This window comes from Cajanus cajan, chromosome 7 (assembly GCF_000230855.2).
Source record: "Cajanus cajan strain Asha chromosome 7, NIPB_CcT2T_4, whole genome shotgun sequence".
In the NCBI taxonomy this organism is placed as follows: Eukaryota; Viridiplantae; Streptophyta; class Magnoliopsida; order Fabales; family Fabaceae; genus Cajanus; species Cajanus cajan.
The window spans coordinates 48,256,712-48,275,320 of record NC_138523.1 but is presented as its reverse complement, the minus strand read 5'-3'; the positions used below and the strand labels follow the sequence as shown (position 1 = coordinate 48,275,320).

General features: G+C 32.9%; 2 protein-coding genes across 3 annotated transcripts; both read left to right on the top strand.

Annotated features, from left to right (window-relative positions):
- Positions 1–2,735: 2,735 nt before the first annotated feature.
- Positions 2,736–11,173, top strand: LOC109805125 (PB1 domain-containing protein tyrosine kinase). 2 transcript variants are annotated; one of them, XM_020367108.3, is made up of 10 exons: positions 2,738–3,064; positions 3,203–5,936; positions 6,023–6,328; positions 6,414–6,500; positions 7,783–7,935; positions 8,179–8,342; positions 8,425–8,572; positions 8,901–9,023; positions 9,150–9,237; positions 10,631–11,173. In XM_020367108.3, the coding sequence occupies exons 2-10, from the start codon at positions 3,630–3,632 to the stop codon at positions 10,816–10,818; spliced, it is 3,564 nt and encodes a 1,187-aa protein (XP_020222697.2). In that variant the 5' UTR covers positions 2,738–3,064; positions 3,203–3,629; the 3' UTR covers positions 10,819–11,173. The 2 variants fall into 2 exon arrangements, with proteins under 2 accessions (XP_020222698.2, XP_020222697.2); XM_020367109.3 differs by lacking the exon at positions 8,425–8,572 and having other exon boundaries at positions 2,736–3,064; positions 10,631–10,770.
- Positions 11,174–12,898: 1,725 nt separating this feature from the next.
- Positions 12,899–16,069, top strand: LOC109805246 (RNA-binding protein). The gene is made up of 5 exons (XM_020367267.3): positions 12,899–13,150; positions 13,235–13,343; positions 13,722–13,965; positions 15,475–15,600; positions 15,693–16,069. Exons 1-5 carry the CDS (start codon positions 13,065–13,067, stop codon positions 15,815–15,817), a joined length of 690 nt encoding a protein of 229 aa, XP_020222856.2. The 5' UTR covers positions 12,899–13,064; the 3' UTR covers positions 15,818–16,069.
- Positions 16,070–18,609: the final 2,540 nt, after the last annotated feature.

Sequence of the window (18,609 nt, the reverse complement as noted above, 5' to 3'; positions counted from 1 at the left end):
TGATAGTAAACAGCTACAGCTTATACTACACCACAGCATTCAACAATATCAGCACCCGCAAAGCGGCAATATCAGCATTGCTTAGCAGCAATAACAGCACCACTCAAGTGGCTATAACAGCACCGCGTAGCGGAAATAACAACACTGACTTAGCGGCTATAACAGCACCACAATAGTGGCTAATAACAGCACCGACATAGCGGCTTGAACAGTACCACAAAGTGGCAAATGATCAACATACAGCTCAGCTAACACAGCTCACAACACAGCACGACATATCAGCATACAGCACAGCCAAGTAGTATTCAACACAGCTTACTACTCACAACTCAGCTTATCATTCTATAGCATAGCAATACTATAATTCAGCATTTTAACATCATCAATCACAGCCCAGCTCAGCACAGCAATATACATCTTATTACAGCTTAACAACATTCTTCAGCATTATCATCTAGTCAGCACAGCATATTCATCAATTTTAGCTTAGTTCAGCATTAAACAACATTTATTTATGATTTCAGCAAAATTTAACAACTATCAGCATATAAATCATCATCATCATACGCGCCCGGCACACTCATGGTCGCGCCCGGCGTGGCACAACCAGAGAGCACCAGGGGCCATCGCGCCCGGCGCAAGAGTACTCGCGCCCAGCGTGACCCAACCAGAGAGCCCAAGGCTCTCACGCGCCTGGCACAATTCAGCTTTGCGCCCAGCGCATGCCCAGGCAGAGACTCCAGGGAGTCTCACGCGCCCAGCGTGGCCTAACCCGCGTCCAGCATGGGCAAGACATAAATTTACTAAGGCCTCGCGCCCAGCGCAATTCTAATTGCGCCCGGCGCCCTCCTGGCAGATACTCCTAAGGAGTCTCCGCGCCCAGCGAGACTAAACACGCGCCTAGCGCAGTGCCAGAAACCTTAAAACATGTTACAACCGATATCGCGCCCGGCGCAGTTCAAGTCAGGCTCGGCGTGGGCCATCCAGAGGCTCACATTTTCAAGCTCGCCCAGCGCACACACCTTTGCGCCCGGCGGGCTTGCCTAAATGAAGCCCCTAAAGGTCACGCGCCCCGGCACAAAGAACAGTGCCCAGCGCGAAGCTCAGCAGCAACTTCCCCAAGTTCGAAAATTTTGACGAAAACCTACAAAAATTACCAGAAAATCCACATGCAAACGGTTCAAAGTATCACATTTTCAGCAAACATCAAGAAAAACACCTCATTTTCAACATGCAACTACAAATCCAAGAAAACCCCAAATTTCTCCAAAAACTCCGAAAACCCCTAAAACCCCATTTTCACCACATTAGCCAAGAACCATCAATCATCAGCAATCACAATGAGTCCCTAGACCCATTTTTAGCCAAAACGCAGCAAAAATCTAACTTCCCTTACCTCGGTTCAAGAATCCGAGCTCCAGGACGAAGAAGACGAAAAATAAAATGGAAACAAGCTAAAATGGAGATCAACGGGGATGGAGAACTTCAGCTAGCCTCCCACTACAAATCAACACCTTCAACCAAGGTCCCCCACAAGAATCAGCAAGTTAAAAAAAATGGGGAAAGGAGTAGAGAGAAATGAGTGAGAATCCAAGAAAAAGAAAAGGAAAAAAGAAAGGACCCCACATTCACAAATAATTTTATCAAACAATTGCAATTCAATAAGTTAAAGTAAAATTTTGAGCTAACTTTTTAACTTTAAATTAGTTTGTCAAAAATGACTTATAATAAGTTTATAGTAATTTTTCTTTGAGAAAAAAGCATATGCGATATTTTAATTTCACATTTGATGGTACAATTAATGTAATCAATTAAATAGTATGTTGTCAATGCATTTATAGATAAATGTGTTTTTTCCATCATAGTTTAGGCACAATCACACAAGGTATTTGTAGATTTTATCTGTAACTAACATTTGTCACATATCTTAGTTGATTATTTTTAGTAAAGTATTTTTTTTTATCCAGAAGACTTAACCTGATCTGTAACATTTTATAACATATTGTTTCAAATAACATTTTAGCTTTTATTTTCTCATAGTTGTTATTTTTTATTCTTAAACTCTATTAATTTTTGTGACCTTTTTTAACATAAAATAGAGTTTTTTATTCTATTTTAAATGTCACAACGACAGAACCCATTTTAAGGCTATGAATGGGCCAATGCTAACAACTCAAATGACCTTTGGCTTGGAAAATCTACAAATCTCATTGAATAAAATTGATAGAATTTCTTTGTATCTTCAACATCTCAAAGCTAATAATCACATGACAAGCACTCAGTGTAGGCAGATAAGATTCATCAAACTAAGTTAATAACTTCCATGAGTTATCAAAACAAATATATTAAACTATAACATATTAAGCCCAATGAATTGTATGCAATGAAAATTCACTCTTATTTCAATAATTAAAATTTACACTATATGGAGTAAAATCAAATACTAGTCATCACATAAAAGGATTATCAAAGAATGACATTTACTATATCATCAGTAAAATTATCTAATATAATCACCAATTTTTAAAAAAAAATTCAATTAAATTATAAACGTGAGTTCATTCATAATATAATTTTGCATATAATATAAAATAAATCTTAACTACTAAAAACAAAATAATTTAATCAATTATATCACTCTCATTATCATAAGACTGTAAATATAGAATTACCTAAATCCTAATCAACAATCTCTTAAAATTTTGCCATATAAAAGAGCATGATGACATGGACTAGGCAGAGGAGGAAAGAATTTGGAATGTTATGAGATGAAAGTTGGGAGAGTAGCCCCTCGTTTTGGTGCACTCTGTCTCTGTCCATATTCTTACTGCGCTATTTTAAGCAAATACTGTCCTCCGACATCTTCGTTGGGAACTCCGAGCCTCATGGAACGTTTTCCTCTTCCTCTCTCCTCTCAAACAAACTTTCTCTCCCCTCTCAACATAAACCAAACTCCAACTCCCTTTTTTCTCTTTTGGGTTCCTCCAACCCTACCCCAAAACCTTGCATTCCCCGTTCAACATTCTTCAAACCTCTTTTCTTCACTACATGGACAAACAAAAAGGTACCCATTTTGCAAAATCATTCTTTTATTATAATTCTGCAACACTTTTTTTTTATTTTCTTCTTCCTTTTGTTTGAAATAAAAAAAATGGTTAATGGGTTACTTTGTATTTTGTTGTTCCTGTGCCTACCGTTGCAGGGTTGAAATTCTTAAGTTCCTTTATGGAACTAGGATGCAGGCATGTATACAAGAAATAGTATGTGATCATGGTGATATCAATGGCGGTGGAGAACATTCCTGTTCTTTGAATGATTGTTAATGGAAGGATTGTGTAGAATACCCTGAAAATTTGTTGGTTCTCCATCATAAGTATACAAGTTTCTGTGCCGACTTTAATTGTTCTCCATCATAATTGTTTTTCTGAATATGTGGTTAAGACAGGGGTCGATGTCATATGAGAAATTGTGAACTCTTTTGTGTTAGATAAGTTGTTTGCTGGAATATTAAGGATAGAGGATTTATCTATTTGACTTTGTGTTTCGAAGTTAAACGTGGATAGATGTCGAGAATTCAATGCTCTAGTGCAAAAAGTGGTTATATGAAACTAACTATATGATCATTCACCATGAACAATGAGGGTCCCGGCATTTCAGGCAAGCATTATATAGATGCATTGAGTGTTGGTTTTAGTGACAAAATCTCTTCTGATAATGATGTAGACAATGTATGTCTACAGACGGGTGAAGAGTTTTCGTCCGAGTTCTTACGTGATCGGGTTGCCTTAAGGAGATTTCCTATCATAAGTGATGCAGACCAGCATCTGCCAAAAAGGTTGGATCTTAATATTAGAGATAATAATTATGAGCTGGTTTATGAGGATCTAAAGCAGGTTTTGGGGCTAAGGAGAACAGATTCTGATAATAACTCAGATTTGTCCGATGTTGCTTTAGCCAGAGGATATGCTACTGAAATTGACAACAGGGCTTGCCCTAATAATTTGAACAGATACCATCGTGAACTTGGTGGTTTCAGACAAGCTTCCGATACATTTTCCAATCAAGTATCAAGTAAATTTTCTGAGGGAAATGGTTGTGAGCAAGTTAATTCGGGATCAAATACTCCATCTATTTATGTCATTGAGTCTCCTCATTCATGCCGTCCTCATGGATCAGTATTGTCAGATGGTTCTTTCTATAAGAAGATAAAGTTTTTGTGTAGTTTTGGAGGTAGAATACTACCAAGGCCAAATGACGGGAAGCTCAGATATGTGGGTGGAGAGACGCGGATAATTTCAATCAGGAAGAACATCACGTGGGAGGAACTTATGAAGAAGACTGCTGCTATTTGCAGTCAAACTCACGTTATAAAATACCAACTTCCTGGGGAGGATCTTGATGCTCTTATATCTGTTTGTTCAAATGAGGATCTTCATCACATGATCGAGGAGTATGAAGAACTTGAAAGAGCTGGAGGCTCTCAACGATTGAGGATTTTTCTCATACCTTCAAATGAATGTGAGAGTCCAAGTTCTAATGAAGCAAGAGTCAATCAGCCAAGTGATGCAGATTATCATTATGTTGTTGCTGTTAATGGCATGCTGGATCCAAGCCTGCGAAAGAACTCCAATGGGCCAAGTTTGGCATGCCATACTAGCCAGTTTGGAAATACATCTGATTACAACAGTCTACATTTCCATAGAGAATCATCTACATCTACATTTGCTTCAGAGATGAAGGATTGCTCCCCAACCTCTCCAAATCTGGCAGGTATACTCTCAAAACCTGGTCCTCAGTTTTTAACAGCCCTGAAGGTAGCAGGCAAGTCATTCAATCAAATGCCTCATTTATCTCCCATTTTCGAACAGTCCAAAGATCCCAATTTACAGATATTTATAGACAAACCACATAATGCTATTAATGAAAGCATTAATCCCTTTGTCGTGGAAGAAGTTCCACTTGACAAACCTTTGTACGAAGACAACACCAATTATGTTGATCCAGTTGCATACTATAAAAATTTTGCACAAGGGCCTACATGTGTGAATTACCAACCTAATAATCAAAATATAGTGGAGTCTGACCAGATCAGGAAGCCTAATGAGAATCTTCATCTTCACAGACGGATCAAAAGTAATGAGTTAGTCTCTTCTGCAGTATGTAATCTAACTAATATAAATTTTGAGAGACCTTTGGTTACCAATGAAGGTTCGTATCATTTTAACAAGATTCTCTCTCATCATCATGAGTCATCAAGTTTATTCTCAGAGTCTGATTTTGGAGAGGGATCTTGTTACAGAATGTTGCATGCCTGTTCTAATTCGACACTTAAGGAGAATGATGAGAACTATAAAGCTCCCTTGCAATTTCCTCTTGGTGTAAAGAGAGACAACTTGCCATCACCAAAAAATTCAAGTTCTTTAGAAGAATGTTCCTTACAGCCTGGAGAGATAATTGATAGGAAAGAACACTTGTCTAAGTATCAAAATTTTCCCATTTTCGGAAGGACCGATAGTTATAAGAGAGTGTCAGAAATCGCTAAAGAGAGGTTGCAACGTGCAGATAAAAGCAATGATTTCTTTGATGAAAATATTGGAGCTATGTCACAAGACAATGCCATAGATTTAAAACACATACAGTACATCTACTCCCCACATGGTGTTTGCTCATCTTCACCAGATTTACAAAACAGTGAATGCGATGTATCTACTGCATCATTTATCCCTTTAGAATCCCCAAGAAACCCGAGGGGGCAACCACATGGTCTACCATTAGACAGAACTACTTCTGAGTTATCCATGAGGAGCCAAAAATCATCCATTCATCACAGGTATTCTATGTCAGAGACAAAAGACAGTCAATCACTTCTCCCTGGTTCTTTTGAGTTACGACATATTGAATCCCTTACTGACAAAGAATCCACACTACCTATCTCAGTAAGTATATCTCTTTTGAATTCATGGAATCATCTGCAAACTTGCATTGCATATAATAATGACAGCATTTGCATATTGCAATTCAGTATATGGACATGGACTTTTCTTCCCTAAGGGAGGTTGTTATCCCTGTTGAAGATCCTGCATACTACCTGCATCAAAAGGGAGAAAACACAGTCACTAAGAATCAGTCTTCCGAATATATCACTGAATTTCGTGTTAACAAGCTAGTGCCAGAATCAGTGACTGTTTTCAAGGGACCAATGGATATTTCTTCAGGTATCCAGTCATCCTTAAAAGTTGTCCCAAATGTAGTTGAAGAGGCTGAAGTTGAACCTACATATCCTGAAAAGAAAGGGATAGAATGTGATAATCCAGAATCTGAAAGTAAGGTGAGAATCTGCACATGAAGTTGCTGTTTATGGTTCAGGATAACTAATTATATAATTGACGTGTGATTCTTGCCTACGTTGATAGCATGCAAAATCTGATAGTGGAAACTTCAATGAGCTTACTGGTGGTAGAGCAACTTCTGAAACAGAAGCTGAAATCTATGGTTTACAGGTGAACCTTTTCAGTTTGGTATATAGATGAAAATTATTATTTCTATCTTCAATTTTATCATGAATGCTCAAATTTCATTTAATATTACCTTGTTTGTAAAAAGATTATTTCTTTCTCTTGCCTCTGTTTTTGATGAAATGATCTGCTGACTATTTTTCAACACAAGAATGAGTATAAATGTTGTGCGATCTAAATTGTATTGATATTGAATTTCAGAAATATGATGTTTACTACTAAAGAGTGATATTTAAGTCTTGACTACTTGTCTACTCTGTTTAAGGATAGATAGTTTTCTCAAAGCTATTGTTTTGTTTTGCCTATGGATTCTGATACTAATACAGTCAGTCTTGCCTATTCAGTTTTTTTTTGGGAAGGGCATTAGGGGAGGGATGTTTCACTGGTCTTAACAAAATCAGTAGGTCCTCAGAAAGGTGGTTGGACAGAATTGTTGGGGAGGGGCTCGTCTGCTTAGCCAGAAAAAAACTTTGGTGGATTCTTTATTTTCTTAAGCTTGAGAAAATTGGCTTTCCTTAAATTGTTTGTTGTTATTTGAATCAAACTGTGTTTCCTTTCATTTAGAGGTGTAATGATATTGACTTAATTGGCCAACCTGTTTAACTTTTTGGCTGGATTTTGTTTCCTGAGGTTTTAAAAAAAGCCTTGCATTGAAAAGGAGGTTGCTCATTGTCTGCAAGGTCATGTTTAGGCCAGAAAGAATGAACCTATCCAGCCTAGCCAGTCTCATTTATCTTGAAATTTTGTTGAACTGTGTTTTCATGGGGTTAAAAAGAACCGGCCCTAAATGCTTATCTTAGCCATAAAAAGAGGTAGCTGGCTTGAGCTGGTCAAGGCCCATTTGCCTGATAAAACCGTAAAGAGTGGAGCTGTGTTTCCTTGTATTAGAAAATAAAATTGGCTTGGCTCAAAAAGTTTGTTGCCACTTGCCCCTTTACAGACTAGTGGCCAAACTGAATGAGAAGGTTATATGTTGGAAACTCAGAAACTGTCTGACCCTATCATATATGTGTTTGTGTGTGAACAAATTATATTTTCATGAACATTTTATATTACAAAATGGAATCAACATAGTTATAAATTATATTGCTGTTGAGTGTTAATCACTTGAAAACTAATGTCTTCTTTCTTCTTTCTTTCTTTCTTTTTTTTTATAATTTTTTTTTACTTTACTCTCCTCGAAGCTGTTTTAATAGGATTAGAAGAAGGCAAATCAAAACTCACATTTATCTATGTTTAAACTAGTGCTTCATATGTAAAAATGCAGAATATTGAGAATGATGATCTTGAAGAACTGCATGAGTTAGGATCTGGAACATTTGGAACTGTTTATCACGGAAAGTGGAGGGGAACAGATGTTGCAATTAAAAGGATAAAAAGTAGTTGTTTCTCTGGTAGATTGTCAGAGCAAGACCGGTTGGTAGGTACCCATAAATTATTAGTTAAATTAGCCAGTATCATTTATATAGTTTACCTCTCAAATTTATGCTGTACAATTGCCTGTATAAAGTTATGCATGGAAAATTACCTCCATGGTAAATTAGGAAATAAGTTTCATTGATTTGGAAAATCTCATTTTTCTGGACATTAGGGTATATTTACATAAAATCCTCTTGTTTGACAATGTTTCTCTGCCATATGCTTTCTGCATCTGTTTCTGCAGACTAAAGATTTTTGGAGAGAGGCACAGATTCTGTCAACTCTTCACCATCCAAATGTTGTGGCATTTTATGGGGTAGTTCCAGATGGTCCAGGTGGAACATTGGCAACAGTAACAGAATATATGGTGCATGGGTCACTAAGGAATGTTCTCATGAAGAAAGAGAAGTAAGCTAACCTACACATTAAACTTGCTAACTGTTAACTAGATTTACAATTTACCACTCTTGCTAAGTTATGCTTTGTGCAGAGTGCTTGACCGTCGTAAAAGGCTGATGATTGCCATGGATGCAGCCTTTGGGATGGAATATTTGCACTTGAAAAGGATTGTTCATTTTGATTTGAAGTGTGATAATTTACTTGTCAATCTCGGTGATCCCGAACGACCTGTATGTAAGGTATTTTGTAACAGAAACAAAAAAAAAATTTCTTGTGATTTTAAACAAGTTATGGTCCTAAACATTTGTTTTCATGATAAATGAAAGGAAAAGTTCAAAACTATGGGAGTCAATTTACTGTTTTATATTACTTGTTAAGTTTTTCCAACTATTGTTACAAATTTAATCCCAATTGTTATCCAACTTACATACTAAATATTAGCTTTTCTCATTTTTCTATATCTGTTTAGTAATCTGTATTTTCTGGATATCTTTCATTTTTCCCTCTAGAAATTCTGTTGAAAGAAAATTATTGGAATAACCTCGTTGGTGGATGTCTGATATATAGGTTGGAGATTTTGGCCTATCCAGAATTAAACGCAATACACTTGTTTCTGGTGGTGTCAGAGGAACCCTTCCATGGATGGCACCTGAATTACTGGATGGTAACAGTTGTAGGGTATCTGAGAAGGTCAGAAACTTATCTGTCTTTCTGTCTTGTTTACTTTGATTTTTACCGAGCACTTGCAGGTGGACAAAGCATTTAGTGTCTTGGAGAATGTAATATTGAATGCCGGTCTATTCTTGTTTCTTGTAGGTTGATATTTTCTCATTTGGCATTGCAATGTGGGAAATCTTGACTGGGGAAGAACCATATGCTAACATGCACTGTGGCGCTATCATAGGTAAGGTTTTGTTGCATAACTATAACCTCTAGAGATCTTTTCTGTCATGAATGTGGAAGTTGCTTATTACAGGCATCTGTAGTGTATTTTGCTATTTAGCCTTAATAAACACAATGCTTATTGTAACCTGCCCTACACCCCCACAACAAAAAACAAAAAATAAAAAATACATTTTTGATTTGCTTCCATTTCAATCGTCTGTTTTGGAGAGGAGGGGGGTGGGGGGTTGAACCACTTTTCCGTGCTAGAACATATGTGAAGTTAATTTTTTTCAATAAGGGTCTTGGTGTATAGGGCATCACAATAGAGTTATGATATTCCAACAAAGTTGGCACCCCAAATCAATAGTAAACAATTTTTTTACATTTGATCCTTAAAACTTACTAGGAAGTATCAATTTTGCCAAGCAAAGATCCCAAAACTTCATTAAAATTGTCCTCCTGATAAATTATTATAATATACTTATTAGGTTAAGTTACCCTTTTAGTTCCTATAGTTAACAACATCCCATTTTAGTCTCTATGCATATCATTTTTGTTCTCTTTTAGTTCTTGTTGTCTAATTTTATAGGGACTAAAAAGGAAAGTTTATGAAAATATAAGGACTAAATAAGAAAGTTTATGCAACTATAAGAACTAAAAAGGAAAGCTTATGTATATAGAGACTAAAAGGAAAAAAAAATGGTATGCACATGTGCTAAAATAAAAAAATTTAATTATATAACTAAAAGATAAGGTTTATGAAACTATAGGACCAAAAAGGTAATTAAACCTATTTACTATAGCTTTTATTCATACACGTTTCACTTGTTCTTTATTAAAGTACTACGTATAGTCATTTTATCGCTCTCTTATTTATATCAGCTAGATCATTATGGGCTTTTGATGCACCATTATATGTTCTTCCTTATTGACATCATAAGAAGTGGAAAAGAATAAAGATACATTTGATTTGCCAAACAAGCCTAGCCATGAGAACCGTATCATTCTTGTCCTAAGAGAAAGATACTCCATGCTATTGAACTTGTATATGCTCCAAGACTTGGGGTCTGTTTGAATAAATTTTTCCAGAAACACTTCTAATAGTAAAAAATAGGAAGGAAAAATAAAATATAAGTTAAAATTAGTTTATGTATAAATTAATTTGTGGGAGTTTTTTCATATTAACTTCTTCAAAATCTTACTTTTAACTCATGCATAAGCTAATTTTGGCTTATGAAGAAATTTATTTTGATTTTTCTTTTTATTTTCTTCTCCTAGAAGTGCTTTTAGAGAAATTTATCTAAATAAATCCTCATAATTCTTTTGTTTTTGACGTTTAATCTGAGGAAATTTTCTTGCAAAGCTTTGTTTGAATTCTATTGATGAGTCTGTTTACTAATTATTTAATGAAGGAGGTATTGTCAATAATACGCTCAGGCCTCCAATTCCGAAAAGATGTGATCCTGAGTGGAAAAAGCTGATGGAAGAGTGCTGGTGTCCTGATCCCGCAGCCAGGCCAACCTTCACAGAAATTAAAAATAGACTTCGCAACATGTCAGCTGCACTGCCAAAAAAGAGATATAACATTGGTCGTCGATGAAACTTATCTTGTAAAATGAATGCAAATACAAAACAAGGATGAAAAGAATTGTTCAAGCTGGTTAGCATTGTTTGTATAGAAACAGTAGTGTAGAGGTATAAGCTGAAAATGAGAAAAAATCATTTATTTAAATGCTCACTGGTCTACACTTCGTTATATTTTCCTTTACTACTAGCCCTTGTGTATAAGTGACTAGTGACTTATCCTTAAGCTATGTTTGGATATGTTAGGATTGGTGGTAGAGGGTGGAATAGAGAGGGATAGAGTAGAGGGAGAAGTTATTCCCATGTTTGATTTGTAAAAGTAGGAATAAAAAACAATGAAAGATGAAATTTCATTCCATTTCATTGCTTGATCCCTCAATTTTCTTCTCCTAAATTTAAGATGCAACGAAATTTTTAACTTATAAAATTACTATTTTAGTGTCTTAAGGATAATACATTATAAGAAAAAGGATAATGAGAATTAGATAGTTATAACTCAGTTTTCATTTTCTTTTCTGAAACAATGGAATGAAATATTTATTTCATTCCATTATAAAATATCTTAACAATGGAATTATATTTTTATTCTATTTCAATTCATTTAATTTCATTATGTTTTGATTTATTTTATTCTATTTTCTACTATTAACATAGCCTAAAAGTCTCCTAATGGATAGTGAATATATCTCTATGCATTTATTGTTGTGAGGGAATTTAGATATCAATTAGATACATCTGCGTGCCAATCATCCCTATAAGAAAAGTTAATGAATAGCATTATTTTTAAGTTATTATAGTTAACAAGAAACGAATAAGTCTCACATTTTTTTTAATAAATTTTTGTATTAGTTATAATTTATTAAAATTTACAAACGTGGTAAGTTCATTAAATAAAAAAGTAAGACTCACATGATTATATAATTTTTTAACAAGTTTTAATTCATAATTGGGCATGGAAAAAATATGTTGTCAGTATTTTTTATTAGAAAAAATATCACAAGACATGCAATCTTCAATTGTTTCACTTGAATCCAATAATCATTTTTCAAAGTTTACTAATTGATTTTATATGTAAAACTATAAATAGCTGAAATCTAGAAAGTAGAAGTAAGACTTAATTTGTCCATAAGTCCAATTTGATTTCTTGTTGATTTGAACGAGCTTGAATGTTAAAAATGGATCCAATATAATTTTTAGGACAAATTCAAGTTATGCTTTGAATTATCCAATCCATCCTTCATTTTTTTTAAAAATGTATAAATTCTTAAAATAATTGTGTATTTTTAATAAAATATTTTTTTAATAGATAATAATTTGTATAATGAAATGATGTAGATTAGAATATAATGGAATTTAAGTATCATTTCATTGTTTATATATTTTATATTGGAATAAAACAAAATTTTCATTTTACCATTTTGGCAGTGAACGTAATAGAATGAATTATATTTTCTTATTCCTATTTTAATTTTACTTTACAAATATTAATATATAAAATGTCTTTAATAAAAGCATTTTTGAAATAGGTATGACATTTAATTTTCAACTCGTAGGCATCTCTCTCCACCTCGACTTAATTTTGACAAAAAAAAATAAAAATTGAACTGGTCAAGTGTTTTTATTTGATTTTTATTTATTTATAAAAGTGAGATCAGGATCAAGTTTCATCATTCATGCACTTCGATGCCCATTTATAACGCGGAGAATATTTTTTTATAAAGAATAAAATAATATAAATCTTCTCGACTAATTATGAAGGATTTGATTCTTCCAAAAATGAAAAAATACAGTTTTAAAATAAAGTATACTCATAAATTTTAATTATAAAATTATTAAAATTATGATAAAATTTAAATTTTATAAAATAAAATATATAATTAATTATTATATTAATTATTAATTTTTTAATTAATAATTTATTACATTTTATTCTGTAAAATGTAATTTTCTCGCTGGTAATTTTCCCAACTATGGTCCAAATCCTAAGTCCACTAGCGTATGGTTCAGCAGCCGCATTAAATCTTGAGGCCAGCTATCCCACTTTTTAACGTGCCTTCAAGGTACGTGGATACTTCAAAGACAAAAAAGAAAGACAATACTTTTGGCGCAGACGAAACAAATTTTGAATCTTCTATTGGCGGTAAAATTTTAGCCAGAGTCAGAGTCTCTCTTTCACACACACTCATTCCTTCAATTCAAATCAAAGAATACAACGAATTGAAATTCCCCGTGTTCTGGCGTTTCATTCAAATCACGAATGCAATGAACTCAAAAAACCAATCGCCGATTAGGGTTTTCGGGCAACGAACCATCGCTTCAACGTTCCGCAATCTCCAACCACGCAATCCGTAAGTCACCTCTCTTCGATTCCTTAACTTGAAAAAGAATAATAATCGATTGATTTTTTGATGACGCTTTTTGGCTGGAACCAGTTTAGAAGAAAGCGTGAGTAAGCAAGCATCACGCAAGAGCGAAACTAAGCATCCCTTTCTTTCACACTTCCTCCAACCCAAGCCGCAAAAATCACCTCAAACGGTTCCGGTAATTTTTTTTTCTTTTCATTTTAATAATTTTAATTCTGCTTTGTAAAATGAAAAGTTAATGTTATGTCATCAATTGATAATTGATTATTTGAACATGTAGATCAACTTACATCAGTTACATGAGTTGTTTTAACTTGAACAATGATACGAAATTTGAGACCTAATTATTAAGTATGCTGCTGTAGTAAATTTTTTAGAGAGAATTTTGTAATTCAGAATAATTCTATCTCGCTCCAGAAGGATTGTTTCATATAGAAAATACGTTTGGTTTCGTTAAAAAGAAAAAAAAAAAATCCTCTAATTTTAAAAAGGAATAAATAAAAGAAGTGTGTTTATTTTATTTTTTTTTGATGAAATTCTCTAATTTATTTTGAAGGGGAAATCGACGCCTTTTCTGTCACCTCTGGGTTTAAGAAGAGGCGAGGAGGGTGGAGCTGCCAAAGAAGTTGAAAAAGAGAAAATTTGTGGCAGTGGCAGTGATGATAAGGTGATTTTTGAAAGCTTCAAGCATACTGAAGAGGACAAAGAGGACTTCGTTAGTCAAATTGCTTTTGGTGAATTAGAAAATTCAGTCGGTGATGATATTCAAGAATCAAAGAAAAGGAAAGCTCCGTTTGAAGGTTTGCTTCCTAACAAATTTGACATGGGCTTCCCAAAAGTTAAAATTAGCGATGATTTTCAAACTGCTATTCCAATTACAGTATTATTGCCCGATCCTTTCTTGAATTATTGTTGCACAAATGCTTCTTTGCCTAAAAAAGCACTTATTGATGTCATAAAAAATTTATGGAGCAATCTATTTTGCTTGAAAGAGAAATCTATACCGACAATCTCTTTAAATCCATCTTTGGAAAATCAAGTAGCAATGGGTCTTTGATTTCATCATTTCCCCCTTGTTCGTGTCATGGGCTTTCCTTTGGGAACTTTAGTATGTAGCATGACTTAAGTATTTTGTTTGTTCTCGTAAAAAAAAAAGGTTTTTTTTTTTGTTCAGCGTGAGAACATGTAGATCAACTTAGCACATAACTTAGCAGTTAGCACAGCTTTTAACTGAGACTTTGACAGTTTTTTTTTTTTTATTTATAGCTGACAACCCCATTTGACTGAATATTTATGAATTACTACCTCTGTACGATATCCATTGATGTTTTACTTTCTTTTTTTAACTATTAGTATTTTACAAATCCAAAGTATTATTCGTTATTGTTTTTCACATATACTCATACTTAACCATTGTCCCATAGTAAGTTATCACGCATAAGATATTAAATAAGGGTATTTTAGTCTGTACAGAAAACTGCAAATCCATTAAATGCTCCTTTTAGTCTACGTGCATTAAACGTCAATAAATATGAAACACGTAATATACAATATTGAGAGGATTAATATATAATAAACGTCAATACAGGGTGAGCTGTGTATTGAGGCTGTCTAATGCTATAACACCTTTTTTATGTGTCTAGGTTTGATAGGATGGCCGCAGTTAGGCCCAAAAATGCTCTGGTTAAAGATTTTATTGGAAGAGCTTAGGATATTTACACTAATTCCCTTAAACACTTGGATGGTTGTTATTCTTCGGGGAGCAGCTATTCAGGCTAAAAGTAGGGTACTGCATTGTATAAGGACGTGAAAAAGAATTATCTGAAAATAGAATATTTTCACTTTTACTCTCTTATCTGTTCTTGTCTTGTTTATTTAGCGGTAGCTTCCTGTCAAACTTGGTGTTGTGATTGGTGGTAAAACACTTAGACAAATAAGAATTGGAAACTTGTTTCGTTTGCCTTGGTTGCAGGCATGATTTTGATCATAACTATTACATCACTATAGTTTTCACTTTTTACCCGAGGAATCTACTGTTATTGGATAATTGATGTGAATGTAATAGTTTGTCTGAAAAAATATCCATGAAGCCATTTACTGCGGTGGTCTGATATTGAATGGACAGAATTTAAAAAAAAAAAAAAAAACAGATAAAAGAGGTGCTACGTTTCTCTGTTTACAGTTCTTTGAAAACTGCCAACATACAATCATACATATAACTAAGTTTTCCGATCGAAAAATCAAATACTTTTGAAATCTGGATCCTTATAAACTATAAGGACATTCTGGTCCTTTATACATGTTAACAGGTGGAAATGAGAACCAAACTGCACGAAAGCACGTGGTAGTTCTTGGAGGCGAATCAAAGTTGAAGCCAAAAGGACAAATTGGAAATGACTCTAGCAACAAAAGGCCAAGACCTCATTATAATCACTGTACGACTTACATGTATACATATATTTTGTGTTATAGATGATGATGGGTTTGAAATCTTAGACATTACTATTTATATTTTATTCATGGGCAGATGCAAATGGTCGCGGCTGGTGGGATTACGACATGGAAGGTGTTGATAATGAGGAATTGGGTTTCAATGAAGTATGGGAGGGGGTGGGATCCACCACACTCGGGGGAATAATAGATTGGCATTGATTTAGGCATTTTACATGAGTAAAAGGAAGTTTGTACTGTGTCTCTTGCCTTAGCATCGGCATCAATGCATTCATTAACTCGTGTACTCCGTGTAGACAAGAAACTCACCGTGTGTAGATATATTCACTTTAGTTAGTTTACTTCGAGGATATGCTCAAAATGCTATATGCCTTGAGTTATTCGAAAAATAAAATAAGTTAAAGTGAACTGTTCTAATGATTTTTTATATAAAAGAAATTGAAATTCAGCACAGTTGTCTATGGTTACATGTAATTGTCATTGTTGAGTGCGATGACTTTTTAGCATGCTGGATTATCACACTAAAGAGAATCCTGTAAAGGTTATAATGATGAAAAGAAGCATCATGCACTATCTAATCACAAATAATGATGAATAATAGGTTTATTAACTTTTATGATAATTATTTTATAAGTCATGTTAATAGTAATTTTTTAATCGGTTGATATGCATCACTATTACATCTTCTAATAATTCCTTAAAACTTTTGTGATAATCCAAGGAGAAATACTTATTATTAAATATTTTTTGTCTTATCATAATTTATTTAATGATAATTAAAAATTAATTTGTACTTTCATAACTTTTGTTAACTAAACATTATTTTAACAAAATCAAGTATATAGATTTACTAAGTTTACTTATTTTAAAATGTTACAAGTAATATTGAGAGTTTAGAAATGCCGGTAACCAGATTTTATGTATCCAGATTGTTTCCATTCTTGTAAATCAAGTAAATTAAAGAATGTTGCCAGATAAGGATAAAAATATTGTTTTCCTTTTCTTGTCTATTGAATGACAAATTTGGTGGAATTAGGCATATTATAGTTGATACGTTTGTGAAAGTTTTGCACGAGCATGGTCAGTGTCTATGAGCCTAAAAATCCCAATCAAACACATTATGTGTGTATGGAATCAAATTTAAAACATGAATCATCACTCTCTTTTCACAATTAATAAAAGTAACAAAGAATAATTTTTCCATCAATTTAATGTTCTATGACTCTTAAAGATATACATTAATACATGTAATGAGGGTGCAAACTCGACCCTTAGAAACTTGAGTGGATCTAGAATCGGAGGCAAACTTTTAAGCAATCTGTTTTAACTTTTAACAAACTTGATATGAATTTGGGGATTTTTTCAAGTCACCTAACGATATTTGAAATGAAAGAATATTCACGTGGAAGTCACGTTTTGGTCTAGTTTGTTTCTCATTGCTCTTGGGTAGAGAGGTTGCTGGAATTCAATTTTGAAAATGACTTTTCTTCTGAAGTCGGCAAATGAGTTAAATTTTAAAACAGTAGTAATTACTTCAAGTGTTATACCTACAATAATTTATAAATTAAACTTCTTTTACATCATTCTATTGTCGTAAATACATAAATCACTCAAATACTTTTAAATTTTATAATTTAACTACCTAATTTTTAAGAAATTCTAAATGACAAAGTCTAAATTCATTATTTAACCAACCTAACTAAAGTTTTTCTATTATAAGTTTATGTTAAATATTTAAATAATTTTCGAAAATCGATAACATAAAAAACCAAAACAAGCATTTTGCCAAAAACAAACAAATTAGTATATCTTTGAAGATTAACTACAAGCACCATAATTATGTAGGGAATAAAACTATAGGTGCATGAATGCATGATGTGATATCGAAAAATGAATTACGATTATCTGTAGTTTGGAAAAACAACTGCAGCGGTGCAGTTTCTTATCTCATCGTTAATGTTACTTTTTTTTTTCTTTATATATTAAAATCATCAAATATTAAATTAGATGTATGGATGAGATCTCATGCAGTTTTCTTTAAACTGCAGAGGATCTTAATCCCGAAAAATTGTACTCAGTGGAAAAGGGAATATTGAAATGGGGTCTGACGAGAGAGAGAAGACGTTATGCTTGATGAGGTAAAGAATGTTAATATATGAGAATCTCATTCAATACAAATAGTAAAACCAAAACAAAAGTAAAAAATTGAAAGAACTGAAATTAATATTATGTTTAAACGAAGGGGGATTTAGACAAAAAAAACGAAATTTAGTGGAAAAGAAATAAATATTTGCATTATTTTTTCTGGTACTGTTCGATAACAAAACAAAACAGAAAAAATTAAATTAAATTAAAATCTCCATCAACAATATAGATTTATAAACAAGATACAAACCTCTCACCTTATTTGAATTCATTCAACTTTTATCAATAAATTGTCTGTAAGAGGTGTTTAAAATTGAATCAACTTAAAAAATAAAAATAAAAATTGATGAAAAGTATAAACTAGCTATTTTGTTTGTTATTTTGTTTTTCTAAACCAAATTGACCCAGATCAAACTAAACTGCATGTATATATAATTTTTTTTTTAAATGCATAGTATATGACATTGACTTATATGATAAAAAAAAATTATAAAACTATAAACCAAAAGATATATATATATTTTTTTTTACCAAATATACGTGACAATATATTTGATTTAAAGGTTTTTTTTTATAAAATTATAAGTTTTTAAGCTAAATTTTAGAGTAAAAAATTATGAATTATTTATAATGTCTAAAAAATTTATTTCAAGTATAAATCATATAGATGTGAGAAAAAAATTATTTAATATGATAACTAAAATTATATTAAAAAATATTTTTAGTAAAATAATAATGTTAGAATCTGTAATAAATTTGTAAACTTTTCATTTTATTTTTTACATACAGATCTTAAACAAATGATATAATATTATATATTTTTAATTAATTTTTAAATTAAATATTTT

Excerpts from the sequence above, each read along its gene's own strand:
- LOC109805125 (XM_020367108.3), top strand. The coding sequence starts at position 3,630 with ATGAACAATGAGGGTCCCGGCATTTCAGGCAAGCATTATATAGATGCA. Across the intron at positions 7,936-8,178 it reads TGTCAGAGCAAGACCGGTTG|ACTAAAGATTTTTGGAGAGA; the intron begins GTAGGTACCCAT and ends CTGTTTCTGCAG. Across the intron at positions 9,238-10,630 it reads GCACTGTGGCGCTATCATAG|GAGGTATTGTCAATAATACG; the intron begins GTAAGGTTTTGT and ends TATTTAATGAAG.
- LOC109805246 (XM_020367267.3), top strand. The coding sequence starts at position 13,065 with ATGAACTCAAAAAACCAATCGCCGATTAGGGTTTTCGGGCAACGAACC. Across the intron at positions 13,151-13,234 it reads AATCTCCAACCACGCAATCC|TTTAGAAGAAAGCGTGAGTA; the intron begins GTAAGTCACCTC and ends GGCTGGAACCAG. Across the intron at positions 13,344-13,721 it reads AATCACCTCAAACGGTTCCG|GGGAAATCGACGCCTTTTCT; the intron begins GTAATTTTTTTT and ends TTTATTTTGAAG.